The following is a 22037-nucleotide window of genomic DNA, read 5'->3' on the forward strand; positions in this document are numbered from 1 at the left end:
GTGATTTGTAATATAATGTTCAATGTTTCCAATCTATTAGATACCATGATATATGATTTAGTGACCATATGGGACATTTGCTATTGTAATATTCTGTTATTATAAAATGTTTTCTCTATAAGTGATGTCTCTTGTTAGTATTTTGAAAGCATATCAGTTAGGTCATAAAAGGCGTCAACTTGTATTTTGTTGTTTTTCACTGAGTATTCTACAAAATTAATTTAATGATTTTATAAATCCCCATCCAAAGCTTTGCACAGACTTGTCTTCTTGGGCAGTAATTAAATTATTTAATGTTGGTTAATTATTAATGAAAATGAAGACAGTGCTGGGTTACATTAATCCCCAATTGTGTCTCATAATTGCAAATGACTTTTAACTAGCCATGTATCTTTATCAATGGAAGTCATTACTGACCCCATAATTGTTTGTGATGTTGTACCATAATGGCAGGTTTTTTTTATGCTGAATTCACTGACCTATAAAATGAGGTAAGAGCATTCGTGTCTTTTTTTAACACACACTCCAACATGTCATGTGGTGCAACTTTGAGAAACTGTTTGTGTTTTCATGACCTTCATAGTTAAAGTGCAAAATGCTAAACTCCAGTTAAAACAAGCACACCAACCAAATTTGACATCAGATGTCAAAAACGGAGCATGAAATAGAGACAATATATACTGTAGACTCTTTAATATTAATGTTTAATAATAAACTGGTACAAATTATGTTTCTCATAATATTACTATATGTTAAGTGTAAAATCACAAATAGTTCTCTTAGACAAAAGTATGGATTATGTGAGAATTTGTGAGTTGACATAATTTTTTCAGACTTCTTGAAATCTGACATTTCATACAAGTCATTAAACATATTAAACATATAGTAGTATTTTCAGTTACAGAAGAGTTGCACTGCTCAACATCAATGTATGTGAGTGTTATTGTGTTTGTTAGCATTTTCTGCGCTCCAGTGTAATCCAGATGCCTTGTTCTGGTCTCAGGATCAGTTCCCCCAGCGGACGGAGCTCATCCCTCTTCTGACACGCCACTATATTAAAGTAGCGCAGAATAGAAGCCAGAATAACCTTCTCCTCCATCACAGCAAACCGTTGGCCTACAACACATGCACACCATCCATCACACACATACAAAACCTGTCTATGTTATTTGAAACAGAATGGAAAGGAAGACACCCACATAACTTCCATGAGTCATGTGTATGTTTGTGTGCATCTTACCAATGCAGTTGCGTAGGCCGGCAGAGAAAGGAATGAAGGCATAAGGATGTCGCCCAACCACATTCTCTGGCAAGAAGCGTTCAGGACGGAACTCCTCTGGGTCAGGGAAGAAACGAGGGTCACGGTGGAGGGCGTAGGTAATGATGATGGCATTTGCTCCTTTAGGGACTTTATAACCATCTACAGAATATGCACAACAAATATGCCACAGACAATCACATCAGATTAGTAGTGTAGTCTGGCACATACGCAAGCATACACCGTATGCCCACCTATCTTTCTGAAGGCCTTTGCACACCAGAGGCGACGCAATAATGTGACAAGAATCGCAGATGAATGGCCCTCAACATTAAAAGCGAGGTGAATTTTCGCTTTTAGCACATTAATGACTTTATAATTGGTGGTGCTATTTGTCAAGCATTTTTATCCCAGTACAGTAGGTGGTGCAAAGCACCTTTCAGCTGGTCTGCCCTCTACCCATCACAGATGAGAAGAACATCACAGTATGAAAGACAACCGGGTTCTCTAGCGAGCCGGATGAAAAAATTAAACGCTTTCTACAAGCTGATGCAGGGATGACAAATTTATTGATTTGCTCAAAGAGAGAAAACATTCAAGCCACTTTCACAAACTATTTAATTTCACCTGCAGGACATGTTGATTGAACATGTATAGGCTTCACCAAAGTCTAAGGGGTGATAAGAAAGAATCAAGTATAAAAATGATATTAATTTTAAAACAAATGTTATCAATTGGAACAATACTGATAATATCTTATTGCCATGTACATCTAATTGTATTATGTGCATTTGTTTATAATCACTTCGTATTATGCACATATCCCTTTAAGCTCAGACAACTTAAAAAATAACTTTTAAATGTGACACAGCACAGGATGTTTCTGGTCTGTGGTGTATTAGTATGTGTCAGATGGATGTCTTTGACAGTTACATCCCTCCTCTCTGCTTTTTCAGTGTCTTGCGCCATGAGCGGTACGGTTTAAAGATGTCATGTTAAAAAAATGTCTATTTGTTTGTTTCTGTAGTTGAAATGTTTTGAAATTAAAAAAGTAAAGTCACAAAATATTGTTTTCATGATCAATCATTGTTCTCACTTCTGAGTACACTGTAAAAAGTGGTAACCTGTACTTGTTACATACACTGTTCTATTTCTACTTGATCCAAACATAAAAAAATGACTTTTGTTGGTGTAACCTAATGTAGTAAATCATATTTCGACTTGAATACAACCAGTTAATTTAGATGTAACCAGATTTTTTAGGTTACCTGACAACACTTTTTTTCAGTGTGCTTTGGCACTAATGCCCATCCCATATAAATGGATGGTCTCTAAAAAGTGTAAATTAATAAAATGTTCCTTCACTCCATGCATGTATGACCCAAATAATGAATGGATATGTAAATGAGTAAACATACTGATATGTGGTACTCACTGATCTGTGTATCCTCACAGATGGTTCGAGCAAAAAATGGCACAGAGGGGAAGAGACGAAGAGACTCCTTTATCACACACTCCAGGTAACGCAGTTTCTTCAGATCCTCCGTGTTAATAGGCCTCTCAGACTCACCTGAGACACACACACACATGCACGCACTGCAAAATTATACACTTACTAGACAAGTAACTAGAGTTTCAAGCTGTTCAGAGCCCTTTTAGCTGTATATTATATAAACTGATTTTCCAACACAACAGTTGCAGGCCACACCAAAACAGGACACAACAAAGTAAAGACTAGCGCACACAACATGACTTAAGATCATCTTCTTTGATTTATTTAAAGGGATAATTCACCCAAAAATGGACATTCTCTCATAATTTACCTACCCTCATGCCATCCCAGATGTTTATGACTTTCTTTCTTCTGCTGAAACAAACGAAGATTTTTAGAAGAATATCTCAGCTCTGTTGGTCCTCACAATGCAAATGAATGGATACCACAATTTCGAAGCTCAAAAATGCACATAAAGGCAGCATAAAAGTAATCCATAAGACACCAGTAGTTAAATCTATATCTTCAGAAGCGATATGACAAGTGTGGGTGAGAAACAGATCTGTGAGCTCCGACACAACCTGGCAGAGTTTTGTTTGTTTTGTTCACAGTTCTTATGTTTTTTGTCTTGGATGTTGTCTGCCTTATTGTCTACGACAGACAAACACTTTTGGACATTGGTTCAGCAATTTCACACCGTAAACCGGACTTCAAATTCCTCAATGCCGACCCGCTGTTTACAAACACGCAAGCGGAGCCCTTTGTCTGGGCAGTCCGGATGCGGAAACGCAGGAGGAAAAGGGGAAACAGAGCCGGCGTTCTCATCAGAGTAAGACGCCGCGCAAATCGACCCCCGCTACCCAGCATTCTACTGGCAAATGTTCAGTCTCTTGATAACAAGCTCTGCGAGCTGAAAGCGCGGATCTCTTTCCAACGAGAGACGAGGGACTGCTGCATTATCTGCCTTACGGAAACTTGGATGTCTGCGGAGATTCCAGACCTGCGGGGTTCTCTGTGCACCGAGCGGACAGAGTGAAAGACCTCTCAAGTAAAAGCAGAGGTGGTGGTGTATGTTTTATGATCAACAAATCCTGGTGTGATCAGAGGAACGTACATTCTATCAAGTCTTTCTGATCTCCTGATCTGGAATTTCTCATGCTTCTGTGTCGACCATTCTGGCTACCGAGGGAATTCACAGCGGTCATTATCACTGCTGTGTACATCCCCCCACAAGCCGACACAGACCGGGCAATCAAGGAACTGTATGGGAGTATAAGTGCGCAGGAAACCGCGCACCCTGAGGCCGCGTTCATTGTGACCGTGGACTTTAATAAAGCCAGTTTAAAATCAGTCGCACCAAAATACCACCAGCACATTCGTTTCAACACACGAGGGGACCGGGTTTTGAACCATTGCTACTCTCCCTTCCACTCTTTCATTCTGCTTCTGCCCGCTTACAGGCAGAAACTGAAACAGGAAGCACCCACCCTCAGAATGATCCAGTGCTGGTCGGACCAATCAGACTCTACGCTACAGGACTGTTTTGATCACACGGACTGGGAGATGTTCTGGTCCGCCTCTGATGACGACATCGAGCTTTACGCTGATAGCGTAATGTGTTTCATCAAAAAGTGCGTAGAGGACGACGTTCTGACCAAAACAAAATATGGATCTACCCAAACCAGAAGCCATAGTTAAATAGCAATGTTCGCGCGGCACTTAATGTGCGTACCTCCGCTTTCAATTCCGGGAACGTGGAGGAGCATAAACAAGCCAGTTATGCCCTCCGAAAAATCAGAACAGCAAAACGCCAGTACAGGAACAAGATTGAAGGACAGTTTAATACCACCAACTCTAGAAGCATGTGGCAGGGAATTAACATCATCACGGACTTTAAAGGGAATAAAAACTCCACCATGAACACCGCTGCCTCTCTCCCGGATGAGCTAAATAATTTTTATGCTCGTTTTGAGGAAAATAAAACCGCCCTCGTGGAGAGAGCTCTCGCGGCCGAAGCTACAGAGGTTAGTTCACTCTCTGTCTCTGTAGCGGATGTAACCCGATCCTTCCGACGGGTGAATATCCGCAAAGCCGTGGGCCCAGACAGCATTACGGGCCGCGTCATCAGAGTGTGCGCGAACCAGCTGGCTGGTGTTTTTACGGACATTTTCAACCTTTCCCTCTCTTTGTCTGTAGTCCCCACATGCTTTAAAACATCCACCATTGTGCCTGTTCCAAAGCAATCAAAAATAACTTGCTTAAATGACTGGCGTCCTGTTGCTCTGACCCCCATCATCAGCAAATGCTTTGAGAGACTAATCAGAGATTACATCTGCTCTGTGCTGCCTCTCTCTCTTGAACCATTGCAGTTTGCTTACCGCAACAACCGCTCCACTGATGATGCCATTGCATCTACAATACACACTGCTCTCTCCCACCTGGAAAAAAAGAACACTTATGTGAGAATGCTGTTTGTAGACTACAGCTCAGCATTCAACACCATAGTGCCCTCCAAGCTAGATGAGAAACTCCGGGCTCTGGGCTTAAACAGCTCGCTGTGCAGCTGGATCCTGGACTTCCTGTCAAGCAGATGCCAGGTGGTTAGAATAGGCAGCAACATCTCCTCATCACTGACCCTCAACACTGGAGCCCCACAGGGCTGTGTTCTCAGCCCACTCTTGTATTCCTTGTACACACATGACTGTGTGGCAACACATAGCTCCAATGCCATCATTAAGTTTGCTGATGACACGACGGTGGTAGGTCTGATCACTGATAATGATGAAACAGCCTACAGAGAGGAGGTGCACACTTTGACACACTGGTGTCAGGAGCACAACCTCTCCCTCAACGTCAGTAAGACAAAGGAGCTTGTGGTGGACTTCAGAAGAAAAGACAGAGAACACAGCCCCATCACCATCAATGGAGCACCAGTGGAGAAAGTCAGCAGCTTCAAGTTCCTGGGTGTCCACATCACTGAGGAACTAACATGGTCCATCCACACTGAAGTCATTGTGAAGAAGGCTCATCAGCGCCTCTTCTTCCTGAGATGGCTGAGGAAGTTTGGAATGAACCGTCACATCCTCACACGGTTCTACACCTGCACTGTAGAGAGCATCCTGACTGGCTGCATCTCCGCCTGGTATGGCAATCGCACAGCCCACAACCGCAAAGCACTGCAAAGGGTGGTGCGAACTGCCAGACACATCATCGGAGGTGAGCTTCCCTCCCTCCAGGAAATATATACCAGGCGGTGTGTGAAAAAAGCTCGGAGGATCATCAGAGACTCCAGCCATCCGAGCCATGGGCTGTTCTCACTGCTACCATCAGGCAGACGGTATCGCAGCATCAGGACCCGCACCAGCCGACTCCATGATAGCTTCTTCCCCCAAGCAAACAGACTTTTGAACTCTTGATCTCCCACGATCAACATACATCAGCACTGCACTTTATCACTCTTATATCTCACACCGGACTGTCATAAATTATATTATTATTATATATATTCTCTCTTAACAACTTACTATCAACCGACAGCCTGAATGTCAATACAGTACAATACAACCTACTGTACATTCTATATATACAACTATATATACTTTTTTATTTTTTTATTTTTATTGAATAATGTGTATCTATATTGTGCGTATTGTATACTGTACAGTGTATGTTATTATTTGTATAGTGTGTTGTGTGTAATTATGTGTATATTAGACTTTAAATTGTGTTGTGTTAATTTGATGTTACTGTAAATTGGTATATGTCTCATCACTGTCACGACTGCTATGTTGATCGGAACTGCACCCAAGAATTTCACACACCATTGCATTTGTGTATATGGCTGTGTGACAATAAATGTGATTTTGATTTGATTTGATTTGATAGGCTAATTGGAGTCAATTTGAGGTGTACCTGTGGATAAATTTTAAGGCCTACTTCAAAAACAGTGCCTTTTTGCTTGACATCGTTGAAAATCAAAAGAATTCAGCCAAGACCTCAGAAAAACAACTGTGGGCCTCCACAAGTCTGGTTCATCCTTGGGAGCAATTTCCAAACGCCCGGAGGTACCACACTCATCTGTACAAACAATAGTACGCAAGTATAAACACCATGGGACCACGCAGCCATGATAATGCACAGGAAGGAGACCCATTCTGTTTCCTAGAGATAATCGTAGTTTGGTGCAAAAACAAAGTGCAAATCAATCCCAGAACAAAAGCAAAGGACCTTGTGAAGATGCTGGAGGAAACAGGTAGACAAGTAACAATATCCACAGTAAAACGAGTCCTATATCGACATAACCTAAAAAGCTGCTCAGCAAGGAAATGCCACTGCTCCAAAATCGCCATAAAAAAGCCAGACTACAGTTTGCAAGTGCACATGGGGACAAAGATCTTACTATTTGGAGAAATGTCCTCTGGTCTGATGAAACAAAAATGTAACTGTTTGGCCATAATGACCATTGTTATCAAGGAAAAAGGGTGAGGCTTGCAAGCCGAAGTACACCATCCCAACCATGAAGCATGGGGGTGGCAGCATCATGTTGTGGGGGTGCTTTGCTGCAGGAGGAACTGGTGTGCTTCACGAAATAGATGGCATCATGAGGAAGGAAAATTTTGTGGATATATTGAAACAAAATCTCAAGACATCAGCCAGGAAGTTAAAGCTCGGTGGCAAATGGGTCTTCCAAATGGACAATGACCCCAAGCATACCTCCAAAGTTGTGGCAAAGTGGCTTAAGGACAACAAAGTCAAGGTATTGGAGTGGCCATCACAAAGCCCTGCCCTCAATCCGATTCATGGGCAGAACTGAAAAAGCATGTGCGAGCAAGGAGGCCTGCAAACCTGACTCAGTTACACCAGTTCTGTCTGGAGGAATGTGCCAAAATTCCAGCAACTTATTGTGAGAAGCTTATGGAAGGCTACCCAAAATGTTTGACCCAAGTTAAACAATTTAAAGGCAATGATACCAAATACTGACAAAGTGCATGAAAACTTCTGACCCACTGGGAATGTGATGAAAGAAATAAAAGCCGAAATAAATCATTCTCTACTATTTTTCTGACATTTCACATTCTTAAAATAAAGTAGTTATCCTAACTGAACTAAGACAGGGAATGTTTTCTACGATTAAATGTCAGGAATTGTGAAAAACTGAGTTTAAATGTATTTGGCTAAGGTGTATGTAAACTTCTTAGTTCAACTGTGTGTATATATATATATATATATATTATGATCTCTTTATAGTGCTTTTTGTCCTTCTTGGAGCTTGACAGCCCATGGTAACTATAAATTGTTGGTGTATGGTAAAGATCTACAGTGGATATAAAAAGTCTACACACCCCTGTTAAAACAGCAGGTTTTTGTGATGTAAAATATTAAACAAAGATAAATCATATCAGACTTGCACCTTTAATGTAAAAATTACAACCTATGTGTGGCAAGGAGGAGGGTGGGACCGGGCCGTGATGATGCACGCCCGGCCCTTAATCAGGCTAATCAAGCCGACGAGAGGGATAAAGGCTGCCGGAGGTGGCAGATCGGGAGAGAGAGAGCTACAGACAGCTGCCCTGTATGTGTCTGTGGTTATGTTTGTCATTTTTTGTTGAATTAAATATTACTTTGATACTTCATCCGGTTCTCACCTCCTCCTTTCCCTTTTACCCTGTTACACTATGCAATGCCACTGAAAACCAAAGTGACACATTTCAGAGAAGAAAAAAAATTACTTAATAACTTAACTGCATAAGTGTGCACACCCTTTTATAATTGGGTATGTGGGTGTGTTCAGAATCAACCAATCATCAAGCTCATGTGAAATAGTACACACCTGTCTTCACCTTAAGTGACTCCAAATAAATCTCAGCTGTTCTTTCAGTATTTTTCTGACATCTTCTTGGTTGCATGCTACTACAAGAGCCATGGGCCACAAAGAGCTTACAAAGCATCAACGGGATCTCATTGTTGAAAGGTATCCCTCAAATTCCAAGGCATTAGATATACCATGGAACACAGTGAAGAGTCATCAACAAGTGGAGAAAGTATGGCACAATAGTGACATTTATCAAGAACAGGATGTCCCTCCAAAATGTATGAGAAGAGGAAACTGGTCAGGGAGGCTGTCAAGAGGCCTGCAGCAACATTAAAGGAGCTGCAGCTCTTTCTGGCAAATACTGGTTGCTCCCTACATGTGACAACTATCTCCCATATTCTTCATCTGTCTGGGCTATGGGGCAGGGTGGCAAAACCAAGCCATTCTGATGAAAAAACAAACAAACATCCAAGCCCGGCAAAAACCTATATCCAGTCTCCCAAAACCATGTGGAAAAATGTGTCATGGTCTGATGAGACCAAGATTGAACTTTTTGCCCAAAATTTCGTTGTAATTTTGACATTAAAGGTGCAAATATTCTGATATGATTTATCTTCGTTTAATTTTTTACATCAAAAAACCTGCTGTTTTAACAGGGGTGTGTAGACTTTTTATATCCACTGTATGTAAAGATTCTTCAAACATTTTGGGTGAATTATTCCATCAACTGTGCACAATATGAAACTGAACTACTTGTGGGCTTAACTCACCAAACACCTCAAATAGTTCTTGTTGTGCTTTTCTTTGAACTTCAGGATGGGAGCCTAACAAATGTATGGCCCAGTTCATGGAGGCAGCTGTAGTGTCATGACCCTGCAAAATTCAGGCAAAAAGCACAAGCTAAACAAACCCATATAACACTGCTTCAGATTATTCCAAATTGAAATTGAGGCCCATGTTGGTGCAAAGATATCAGGAACCAAATCACTCTACAGAAGTGCTACACAGCTCCCACCTCAAACATGAAGGTGTCCACTTCCTCCTGGATGTCTTTGTGAGTTAGCTTTTTCCCATCCTCATCTGTTGTTTTTAACAGCATATCCAAGAAAGCCCTCCTTTTCTTCATCCCCTGATCTGATTCGCTGTCAGACTCAATGTAGGTGATATACTCCGCTCTTTCATAAATTACCTGTGAGACAGAGAAACACAAAAAGCCAATCAATATGCAGCCTGTACATCCAAAACTATATCCAAGATTGTGTAAAGACTGTCAGACAGAGTGCGGACACTCACACTCTCAGTGAAAGAGTGAAGGATCTTCAGGCTACGATTGTGTTCTCTGCCTTCCCCAAAATAGTTATACACAAAGTCAGGCCAGTACCAAGGCATTCTCTGGCGCCTAGTGATGATGTCACTCATTCTGGACATTCAGAACAAGATGATTGAGACATGCAAGTAATGAGCTCTGTTCGGACTAGCATACTATACTGTTTGCACTATTTCTGCAATATGCAGTAATGTATACAGAACAAAGTATGCCATTTTTCTGTATATCCAGATGACCAACTACATTTACCAAAATATGCAATATAAAAAGCACACTGTGTTGTTATTGTATATTACAGTATTTACTCTTTTATATACTGTTTTAAGTGGGCAGTAAATGGTAAATACTGCACAGTAAGCAGTGTGCTAGTATTCCATTCCGAACATAGCCATAGACTTTCCTTTAACACACCCAAATAAGTCAGAATTCCCTGATGTTAAGTATTCTAAAACTGTAAGAATAGTGTCTATTACCCTATCGCAACAAACTTTTTGGTCACACTTTGTATTACAGTTTTCACCTTACTGTGCATTTGCATACATAATTACTGAATAGTCCTAGACACAGCCATCAGTTGTATGGCCTTTAGACGATCTAAACAAACATGACTTAGAAATACACATGAACTCATATACCCAGATAAACACACACACGAGTCATAAGTCAGTTTGCACAGTTTTTTTTTTTAAGTTTTTTTTTTACAAACCTTTGATTCGTACTAAGATGCCAGTCTGAACAGCTCTTTTATCTTTTTTAACTGTTCAGCCTCCACCTGTCTCTCTGCCATACTAACAAATATAATGAATACAGTAAACACTAACCTGTACACACAGCGTACATACTCAGAGTCATAATTGCTCTGTGCATAGATCTTCTTTCCCATGGCAGTCTCTGAAATGGAACAATTCTGTTTTGAAATGTTTGATACTTGCTTCACATTCTCAAAAACACAAAACAATTATGGATTCCTATTCTCACTACAAATTAAAACCTCCAAAAGATCATAAACACACATCTCAATGAGTGGTGTCATATAATACAATAGTTAGGTTCCATCAGACAATCTGATTGGCTTGAAAGCATTTAAAAAGTGCGGTTATTTGTGATACAAACATATTGGTTTTTAGCTGTAATTATATCATTCCATTGACTATTTGGATCACTTTAAGGTGCTTAAAGTAATGGGTCACTCCTTGCTGGCAACTACTTTTTTTAGTGGAAAGGACAGTAGATACTATAACTTAAATTTGATATGATGTTTTGGGTGTTCTTTGATTTACGTTTTTTATTTTGCAAAACTGTGGTATAATTCCATAAAGTGCTTTTCTACCACTGGGACGGATGGTTACTATTGGTGAACCATGCTGTTCTGTATCGGTCTGGGCTTGTTGACATGGTTACATTTTCTTTTTACCATAGAGCGCAACAGTGCCCGCCCTCTTTTTGAGCCATCTTGGTTCCAGAAGTACTGTATTTTTCCCATTTATTTTTCCCATAGGTATTTTATAAAAGTCTTCATAAAAGAGTTCTAAGCCATGAACCAAACCAACCAACAATGGTACAAAACAGTGTACTCAACGTCTTTAATGAGAGAATGAACTACAATCCCATAAAGCATTGCAGATAACGTAATCAAATTAATAACAATGGAAAAATATAAAACTTTTGATTTTAAGAGCACCTGGGGTCGTTTGCAGTGCTTTGTTTACCACGTTTCTTTCATTGGTGCATTTTCTCCCTCAGAATCATGGGTAGTGTAGTTTTTCACAGGAATTCCACTATTAAAATATTAAACTTAAATAAATAAAAATGAAATTGAAATAGCACAGACTGATGGCTTAAATATGCCCAAATCCTATTGATTAACAACCTCAGAGTTAACGGTTGGTCTGTCTTTAAAGGTTTGTAAGTTATAATAAATAATCAATTCCCCTATGGAAAAAATAGGGGGGTAAGGGGATTTTTACTTCTGCAACCAGACTGTTGCACTCTATTGTGGTGCTGAGAAATCAAGATTAAAATGAACTAACTGGGTAAGTGATTAATTGTGAGTTGCCACACTGTTAAATGCATTCTACCAGCATGGATCTCTGTCCTGAGTGCGATTAGCTAACCATGCTGAGAAATCTGTGTGGGGAACGGTTTGTAATCATATCGTACAGAACCAAGTTTAAGTTCAAATGCAATTGGAGCCATTTCTCACTATGCTCAGAACTGTTCAGCCTTATGGTAGGGAAGCACCTAATAGATGGGGCATCTTAAATGTGAAATGTGTTATTTCTGTGGCTATTGCGGCACCAAAATAAATTATGAAAATACAGTTTTCAAACATTACCCCCATCTTCCTTTGCTCAGACAAACAGGTTTTCCCAGCCCATACACGTGCCATATGTTTAGCCAATGTCCAGCCACTCAAACAAACAGATTTCAATTCGGATTGATGCCTCTAGATACACAGAAATGACACACTACACCTTGAAATGACACACAGAAAATCAGACACACCACAGATGATGTCAAGTGCACAGAGAGTGATGTGGTTAAAGCAGTTGAATGGGCCTTTCCCAGCATGCTTCTCTAGTTTTTCTATGAGCACCTCTGCCTGCTCATTCATCACCTCCAGGAACTCAGTCAGAATAGAGAAATGAAATGTTGGAGTCAACATCTTACGTCTGTGTCTCCACTTATCCCCTGTACTGAAAGAGAGAAAGACAGAGTGGATTGAAGACAAGTTTCCTTTATTTGACCTGTGTGTTTTTGCTGTGACTGTGATTTTAGGATGAGCAATCTTTTCTGTCTAACAGAAACTTGGTTAAAAAATCATCCTAGCCCTTCACTAAGTGGATATATTACCATCAGAGCTGACAGAGATTAAGTTAAATCACAAAAGTCAGTGGGGTGGAGGTTTTTGTACTTGTGTGGATGATAAATGGGCTAAAGATTTAGAGATAATTTATTTTAAGATAAATAGAGAAGATTTGCACTCCAGACTATGAAATACTGACTGTATCTTTTTAGACCATTCTACCTGCCACTTAAGTTTGGTCAATTAACAATTATATTGACTTATATGCAGGGGTTAAATTGGGATTTCAGAGGTGGGGGAACTCTTAAATTGGGTTATGTTGCAATACTAAATACAAAATCAAACATTAAAATAAATTAAAATAAAAACAATATAGCATACAAACAGGTGAAAGTCCCGTAAATCTATCAGTATTGTTTAAGATAGGACTCCATTATTTAGTTAAATAATAATACAATTAATAATAATAATTATTATTATAATAATGTTACATTTATATAGTGTCTTACCAGAGTTCAAGAACACTTAACATTTTCAAATTTAGCAGTTTAAAGAAGGGGAAAAAAAGACGGAGTTTCAGTTTCTTCGTTTTACATAAGGAGATATAGTCCTAGATGAATACTGTCACAGTCTGTCTTCCTCATATCTTCAAGGACTCTTATTTTGAAGTTTTCCCCTGCTCTACGTTTCCCAGAATTCACTGCCCTAATCACCTCTATCTGCTCATCATCATCCGCACTTGCCTTCCATCCTCTCCAAGTACCAGTGGTCGATTCCCTACTGCAGTAGGCGGTAGCGACCACAGAAGTTACATTTCCCCCATATGTTGTGAATTATGGCAGGAACCCCGGGCCACTGCCTGTGCCCATGTCTGCCACGGTTAGCGAGCCAGTGCCCATGCCTGCCACGGTTAGCGAGCCAGTGCCCATGCCTGCCACGGTTGGAGGAGGAGAAGGAAAAGGACACCTTCTCCCCAGTCTCTGCCCATGCTCACGACCATGGAGGTCGATCCCCAGTCTCTGCCTGTACTCTCAGCCCCGAGCATTCCACAGCTCTGCCTTCCCTGGCTCCACCTCCCATGACTCTGCCTTCCACGGCTTTGCCCCTCAAGCCTCTCACAGCTCCACCTTCCACAGCTCCGCCTGCTTCCCCAGAGTCTCCTCCTCCAGTGGTTCCGCCTCCTGACCCAGTCCTAACCCTGTGGCCGCCTCCCAGGCCTTCGGATCCATTCCCAGCCCTGAAGCCACCTCCTGATCATCCTCCTGGGATCCTTCATCTTCTACATCACCCTACCCTCCTCATCCGTCTTTGGGTGCCAGGAGTCACCCTTTTGGGGGGGGGGGGGGGGTAGTGATGTCACAATCTGTCTTCTTCATATCTTCAAGGACTCTTAATTTGAAGTTCTCTCCTGCACTACATTTCCCAGAATTCACTGCTCTAATCACTTCTATCTGCTCATCATAATCTGCACCTGCCTTCCATTCCCTCATTAGTTTCCTTGTGTATTAATACCCTCTAGTTTTGTTCAGTCTTTATCAGTCCTTGAAGTGTTACATTGAGTTAAGTTTTGATGTTAAGATTTATTGTTTGGTTCCACTCCAGCGATTGTTCAACTCCAACAATTATAATTAAAAGATTGAAAGTACTTACTCCTGCGTCTCCTCTCTTCCACTCCAGACACCAATGTTACAAATACTCTGTGGAACATTTAAACCTTCATGGAGCATTTAAACTTTTTTGGAATAAAGTCTTAACCAGTTAATTACCTTAATTGCTGATGTGGATATAAATGTGGTCAACTTTAAAAGACGGAAAGACGAGCTGCGATGTTAAATCACTTCAGCTCAGGAATATAACATCATGCTCAGGTTTTGGCTATAAATAAATACATGGGAATCACGTGTGAATCATGTGATATATTAAGAATACATTCAAGAAATGGAAAGTGTATATGATGTTGTATCTTAGTTAATGTTACACTTGACCAGCTCCAGACACAAACAAGTTGGAGTCAAGACCGCGGCCATCCGATCTGAAATCACACCATGCATTTTCATTCATAAGGTCTACACTTTAGAAATATTGGCTGCACAGATTCATAAATTCTTTGAAATTTTGGATATGTTCATTAAAATGTTGCTTTATCCTTGTGCTTTTTGGATAATCAGTTGTACAAATATTTTTTATATTATTCGGATGAATCTGTTATTCGTATTGAAGTCATTATTCATGCCTTTCAAAATAAGGTATTCAGCTTTGGGCACATCCCTACATAATTAAATGGAAAATTTGGTTTAGTAGATGACAAAAAAAATTATCGAGAATGATATCACATATATTTTATACATTTTATAAAAATCAGATGACAGCTGGGACAAGTTACCTTCTTGCACATTGGGAGACATCTTACAAAACCAGCTAAATGTATTTCTAATGTTACAATTAAAGTAAATGCACATTGATCTTAACGAGGGAAACAAACACCTTCTTTACAACTACCTTTTACTCAAATTGTTATTCTGATAATATAATTGGTAATGAAAACATTTGTATTAAATTATAAGAGTTTAATATTCTTCACTGCCTTGTGAAGAAGCATTTTCACTATAGTGTTAAATTCCAAAAAAAAAAAAAAAAAAAATGCTGAATCAACAAAAATGGAGTACACATAAATATACAAATAACAGTGAAACCTTATAAGTTGTGTTGGTCAAGTTTTCTTTTGTTCTCAAGTTGTAGCCTATGATTTTTTTGATCGGATGTCACTTTGGATGTGATTGATTCCTGATTCAAAACCCCTTCGTGTATTCAACTTTTTAACAAAACTAAGCAAATCGCTACTGCATATCAGTGGATCTAAGAAATCGGTGAGCAGTTGATTCCATATTACGCGATTTCTATGAATCAGAGATTTGACCATGGCGCGGTACAGAAGCGAAAAGCCTCTACCAGCGTCCACAACTGACTAGAGCTAAGCATAATGAGCTTGAAATATTTTTGATCAAGTACACTCACTAAATAGAGACAGAAAATGTCAAGAGGATCAAACAAAAACCACATCGGCAAATACAATAAATGAGATGGATTGACAAACAAGCATTTTTTTCTTTTTGGAATCGAAGGTGCCAGAACGGCGTTCCAGAATGTACCGGCCAATTTAACCCCTGTTTATATATGCCCGGCCCGAATAATTAAATGGCCGTGGAAAGAATGGCGGAGAGTTTCAATTCTGCTCTCTCCCGCTCAGATAACCAGCCGGTGTACATTTTAAGAGATTTTAATACTTGTAGTCTGTCCAGTCACCTACCTTCTTTGCAGCAGTATATATCTGAGACTTATAAATGGGCTTTTCCCAATCAGTGGGTGTTTTCAAACCATTGAGATTGGATAGTTTAGAAATGCCCATCCTGGTTTGGAAACACCCACTAATTACTTCATTGAGATTACATAATTTCATTGGATAGTTTAGAAACGCCCATCCTGGTTTGAAAATGCCCACAGATTTGAAAACACCCATTATTGTTCCGCAGAGTCATATACTTGATATATCTTGCACAATATGATCCACCCGCACCCTGGATCTCTGTTATGGGAATATCACTGACACTTATAAAGCTTTGTGTTGTCCACCATTTTACATACACATTACCAGGCACGATCATATTTTTTTACCAAGAAAATTCACGTTGGATCATAATTTCTTTTTTTCTAGTAAGACCTTTGATATTAGAGCAAAAATCTTATTCCTGATAATAATTTTTGTATTGTTTTCCTGTAAAAATATCTAAAAATCCTTAAAACAAGATCAGTTTGATTTATCTTGTTTTAGAATCAACACTGCATAAGATATTTATGTTTTTCAGAGAATGTATTTTTAACATGTGTATTTTGTATTACTGTACTGGCAGAGTTTTTATATTCAAAACGAGTGAAAAAATCTACCAGTGCTGAAGATGTAATCCAAAGTATTTAGAATACGTTACTGACATTGAGTAATCTAACGAAATACTTTACAAATTACATTTTACAGCATGTATTCTGTAATCTGTTGTGGAATACACTTCAAAAGTAACCCTCCCAACCCTGGTAATGCCCATGGCAAAAATAAATATATATAAAAGGTCATTTGTTCCGTGATCGGAATTTTAAACAACTAACGGTTGTCAGTAGTGACTTTTTATAGGATGGTTGGTGTGATGTGTTTTTATAAGTCCATGTGCAGGCAGCACACTTCCCCTCAGTGGAAAGATAGACACATATTCAAATTGTATTGTTTTTGTGACTAATGTTGTGTTGGAAATGTGCAGGTGTGGTCAAAGACAAATTTCAACCACAGTTGACAATAATGTTGTCAGAAACATCAAAATAGCAAGTTGCTTTATGAGTTCTCTGTATATAACATAATGCATTGATAATCTTCTTTATGGATGATTTGATAATTATTAATCAGTTAATAGTCTGTGAGCTCTTCTTATATGTGAGACAATAAGTGTTGATAAGCGTGTCATTTTTCAATGTTCCATTTTATTTATCCTATCCCAGCAGAGACAACTGTAAGTAATCCATGGCATCAGTTTAGGGAGGGACAATCTGTTTGTCTGGAAAATGACCTGTTTGAAAACCTTTAAGTTGTTGTGCAATTTACCTTGTGAGTAGTCCTGTTCCCAGCCAGGGGTGCAGAAATTTGTATGCATAGGCCTTGTCCATGTGAATAGGGTTATTCAGCACTGTCTGTAAGAGTGTAAGTGACAGTCAGGCATTAGGATTAGCCAAGAGCAACATATCAATAGGGAAGAGATTACTGTCTTGCCAATTAATGTAATGCACACATGAGTGTTACCACTGGTGCAAAATCTGTGTAAAAAGCATCTATTAAATGACAAAGCAAATAAAAAAATTAAAACAGCCAATTGAAAGCCCAGCTCATGGACACAATAATGTTGAAGGGGCTCTTTTATTAACTCTCCAGTTGCCTCTAACTAATGTTGATCTTGCAATATTTGTATGTCTAGTTCAGACTCTTAACCCCAAGACTAGATTATCACCACCAAAACTGCTCTTTGATTGGCTTAGAACATTTTGTTATCATGATGTTGACAGCATGTCTGTGGCATTGGGACAGTCAATGTCAACTTATTTTTCTGTGAAACTGATATGCACACTATACTTCAAAACATTAGACTTTAATACTATATTTTATCTTTGAATACTATATATTATCCTTTCACTGCCCAAAGTTAGTTCATTCACCAAGGTTATTTTCATCTACAAACATTTTCCACACATATTGTAAAATATACTCACACTAGGCACTGTGTCTGTTTTTGTGTGATCACACAAGTGAGGTACAGTATCTCTGACAATACCTCAATAGTCTCAGCATGGTATAGGATGAGGAATGGGACAGGTCCAATCCATAATTTAAGCAGTGGAGAATTCCGGAATTCATTTGTGTAGCCAACTATCTGACAAAAGAAATCTGAAAGAGAGTTTTCAGTCACTTATTTTTTACTTTTTTCATACTCAGACAAAATTATCATTTAATCATAGGTTCACAGATACTTATATATACATACATTTGAAAAGTTACTTTGGGTCAAGTGCATAATTGTAGTTTATGGTTGGGGAAGTATAACATTTTGCACATGAACTTTTATTTCTAAGTTAGTCCGGGGCTACTTTTCACAAGGGCTATATCTCAGTAACTATAAGGTGTTGAATCAAAAGTCTAACTGCATAAATGCTTGCTTTCTCTATTAATGTTGTTATATGTTACCTTCATATTTATTTATTTTTTATGTTTCATGAATTATGTGCTTTATAGTTGATTTAAAGCTAAATAGTTGCTGAAAAGCTAGAAAAGTGTAACGGCATGTTCCATTAAAAAAAAAACCCATCCTGATAAATATTCACTTGAGTAAAATTGTGAAAACATACCCCAGTCATGCCTATATATATGTAATGGAAATTGCATACTTCAGGTGCTGTGACTGTTCACCATTTGTTTTTTACCATTTAAATCAGATTTGAAAAGGAAAGTTTGATTAGTAGGCTGCTCTCACCTCCCGCATTAGATTTAAACTGCAGGGCATTCCCGATAAATGGATAAGTATATCCGATGCCCGGTATCGGTTTCAGCTCTTTCCAGTTGTGCAGGTAGTTTTTCAACAGCCGGTAGGTGATATATGTCAAGAGAGCAACACAAACTGCTGCGGCTAGAAAACCAAAAGTATACACGGCAACAAACACGACCATCTTTTCAAGGATGCACTGCGGACTGTCTCTTTCAACTCTCCGTTATTTATGTAGTTAGCCTGGTACTGAACGTTGGACCATCCATCCAGAGAGCACTAGGTTTGATTTACACTATATGGCACAAAGTATGTGGACACCTGAACACAATACCCATATGTGCTTGTTAAACATTTAATTTCACAACCATGGCCATTAAATGAGGGATGGTCCTCTCTTTACTATTACAACAGCTTACTCAATTCTGGGAAAACTTTCCACTAGATGTTGGAACATGGCTTTGGGGATTTGCCCTTATTCAGACACAAAAGCATCAGTGGGGTCAGGATAGAGCCTGGCTTGCAGTCAGCATTCCAATGAATCCCAGCGATGTTCAGTGGTGTTCAGGTCTGGGTCTTGAGCAGGCTATTTCTTCCACTTAGAGCTCTTTGACGAGCTCCAATATACTGAAAATGTTTATATGCTTCGTTTTATGCACCTGTTAGCAATGGGTGTATCTGAAATAACCAAACCCATTCATTAGAAGATGGTGTCCACATAATTTTGTCCATTTAGTGTATGCTGCTCTTTGTTTTGAGGAACCATACAAAAGAGGTGGGCAAAAAATGCACCAAAAGAATGTAGCCTGAAGAAAATAAAAATATCAAGTAATGCTGATTATATCTTCTAAGTGTGGCATTCACTGAATTTCCATAACCTTATAAAAAAAAATACCTTGGCTTTGGGACCCAATACAGTGTTTTTCTTCCAAATATTGCTTTTATTTTAATTTTCAGGACTCTCCCATGAAAATAACATGTTCAATATAGGGTCATGGTCAGTGTCTTTCTCACGGAAAGCTACCATGTTACTTTTAGATAAAGATGGTAAAGTTAATGCCAGTTTTGTATTCAGTTACTTAATAATATTTGGAGGGATCCTGCTTTTAAATAGTTTACTCATAAACAAGGCCCATTCAATTACTTTATGTGAACTTTAATACTCTTATTATGTAGCCACCATTTATGTAGCCAAAAAAGCAATAAGGCACTCAACGCCATGCAATACTGTGAATCAAGGCCGAAGGAGTTGCAGGATAACAACGCCCTTTAGCCGTGATTATATTCACAATATAACACAGTGCCTCATAATTTTAGCTTAAACACAAAATACATGTAAAGAACAAATTGCAGAGAAACTTGTGTCAAGGCAAGTTAGGGCAAGTCAGTCCACTGACATCTTGTCAACACTCCCAGACAGCTATTTTCTATGGATACAAGCAGCATGAAAGTACAGCTTCTATCTACTTTATGTTTGGTCAAGATTACGATTAAAGAACAAATTTCAAATCAGCAGTAAAATCTGACAACAATTGTATTTTAAATTGTGCTTCTTTACCTCAGATCACGCTAAAAAAGACTGGTGTTTATCGTGTTTTGGAGTTGATTGACAGGCGATGTCTGTATCTAAAGCTGACTGACTCTTTTACTTGTAAGGCAAACTTCTGTTTCTACATCTGCCATATTAGCTGTTCCAATAACTTCCTTTCATTGTACTCTAATAAAAGTGCGCCATCTCGGGCTAAATAGTCTCTGGTTATACATCTCGAGAGAACCACCCCAAGTTTCCCCCATCATAGAGTGCAACAGTCTGGTTCTGGAAGTAAAAATTCCATTCATTTTTTCCATATCTGAATTTTCAATGATTAAGTTATAAACCTTTACAGACAGACATACTATTTGTATACAGTATATCTGAATATTTTATAGTAAACTTAAAATATATTGTTTCTATACTGAAAGCAACAAATTGAAAATCAATAGTTTTATATATTTCCATCGTTTTTTATCTGATTACGTCATTTGCAATGCTTCATGGGATTGTAGTTTGTACCCTCTTGAAAGGCAGTAAGCACACAGTCTTGTACCTTTGTCTTTTTGTCTGATTTTCAAAGTTTGTAATGTTGTGAATCACCTCCGAGCTGGCTGGTATGGTTCATCATGACTTGGAACTCTTTTTTGATGGACTTTATGAAAAGCTTTTGGAAAAAATTTATGGGGAAAATACTTCCGGTGTCGTATCGATTTTTGGCTCCCTAGTATGGCTATGTTTAGGTGTACGTGTAGGGGTGGCCTGTTGGGATAGGGACCAATGACTTCCTACTATGGTTAGGGTAAGGGGTGGGCTTTAGGGATAGGGACCAATCAGGTAGTGGAATCTGGCAGGGACTCAGATTTTGGCACAATACTGGAAACCCTGATGAGGGACAAAAGAAGGCTGGTCAGGTTGCCAGGATATGGTGATCAGACCAGCAGTTATTCAGCACAGGCCAGAGAAATTAAAGCATTGTGCGAGTAAAAGAAAGACAAGTTACCCATACTCTAGGTTCACCGAAGACATTTTACAGACGAGACACTAATGCGCACTTGAGTGCAGTAATAATAATAATCTTCAAAATAAAATAAAAAAAGTAAAATTTAATTCATGCAATTGTTAAACTAAACTTGTGAAATATGGAAACATATTTTATGTCATAGTAATAAATTAATCACGTGTCTTGAATTGGAATAGCCATATAACTTACCTCTCCCATTAGATTTAAAGTTGAGCGCATTGCCTAATAACGGGTAAGTTGGACGAATCCCAGGGATAGGTTTCAGGTCTCTCCATTTACGCATGTAATCATTAAGCATCTGATATGTTATGACAGTCAACAAAACTATAAGAAATATGACAACAACCACTGATCCGTTCAAGAATTCACCGACATCCACATGCATTTTTAGGTGTTTGGTTAGATCTGCAGGAGGGTTCTCACAGAGGAACACCTCATAAATAAGGACTTGAAAATGTAGTACACCCCTTTAAAACAGGGGATGTGCTTGGAGTTTCAAATATCATGAGTCCCCCCCCCACCCCCCCTCCCCTCCCCTCCTGCACAATGGCATTCAACCGAAAGACTCAATTGGAGATTTGACCACTACATACTTGTGCCTGTGATCAGACACATATGCTAATCATTTGTGGAAACATTGTTTGATACTTACCATACTTTGATACTTACTCTCCTATTGGGGTCTGTCTTTACTTTGCATGGTTTAAAATTCTTAT

The 22037-nt window shown here is 39.0% G+C and overlaps 1 protein-coding gene across 2 annotated transcripts; it reads right to left on the bottom strand.

Moving 5' to 3' along the window:
• Positions 1-678: 678 nt before the first annotated feature.
• LOC127444337 (cytochrome P450 4V2) lies at positions 679-21759 on the bottom strand. Of its 2 annotated transcripts, none has more exons than XM_051703633.1 (11): positions 21511-21759; positions 18062-18174; positions 17341-17426; positions 12395-12585; positions 10711-10780; positions 9856-9982; positions 9578-9751; positions 9333-9435; positions 2694-2828; positions 1241-1420; positions 679-1116 (listed from the first exon to the last, which is right to left on the bottom strand). In XM_051703633.1, exons 1-11 carry the CDS (start codon positions 21704-21706, stop codon positions 953-955), a joined length of 1539 nt encoding a protein of 512 aa, XP_051559593.1. In that variant the 5' UTR covers positions 21707-21759; the 3' UTR covers positions 679-952. The 2 variants fall into 2 exon arrangements, with proteins under 2 accessions (XP_051559593.1, XP_051559594.1); XM_051703634.1 differs by lacking the exon at positions 21511-21759 and adding an exon at positions 18758-18974.
• Positions 21760-22037: the final 278 nt, after the last annotated feature.

The sequence above is a fragment of the Myxocyprinus asiaticus genome, chromosome 7, assembly GCF_019703515.2.
Source record: "Myxocyprinus asiaticus isolate MX2 ecotype Aquarium Trade chromosome 7, UBuf_Myxa_2, whole genome shotgun sequence".
Lineage (NCBI taxonomy): Eukaryota > Metazoa > Chordata > Actinopteri > Cypriniformes > Catostomidae > Myxocyprinus > Myxocyprinus asiaticus.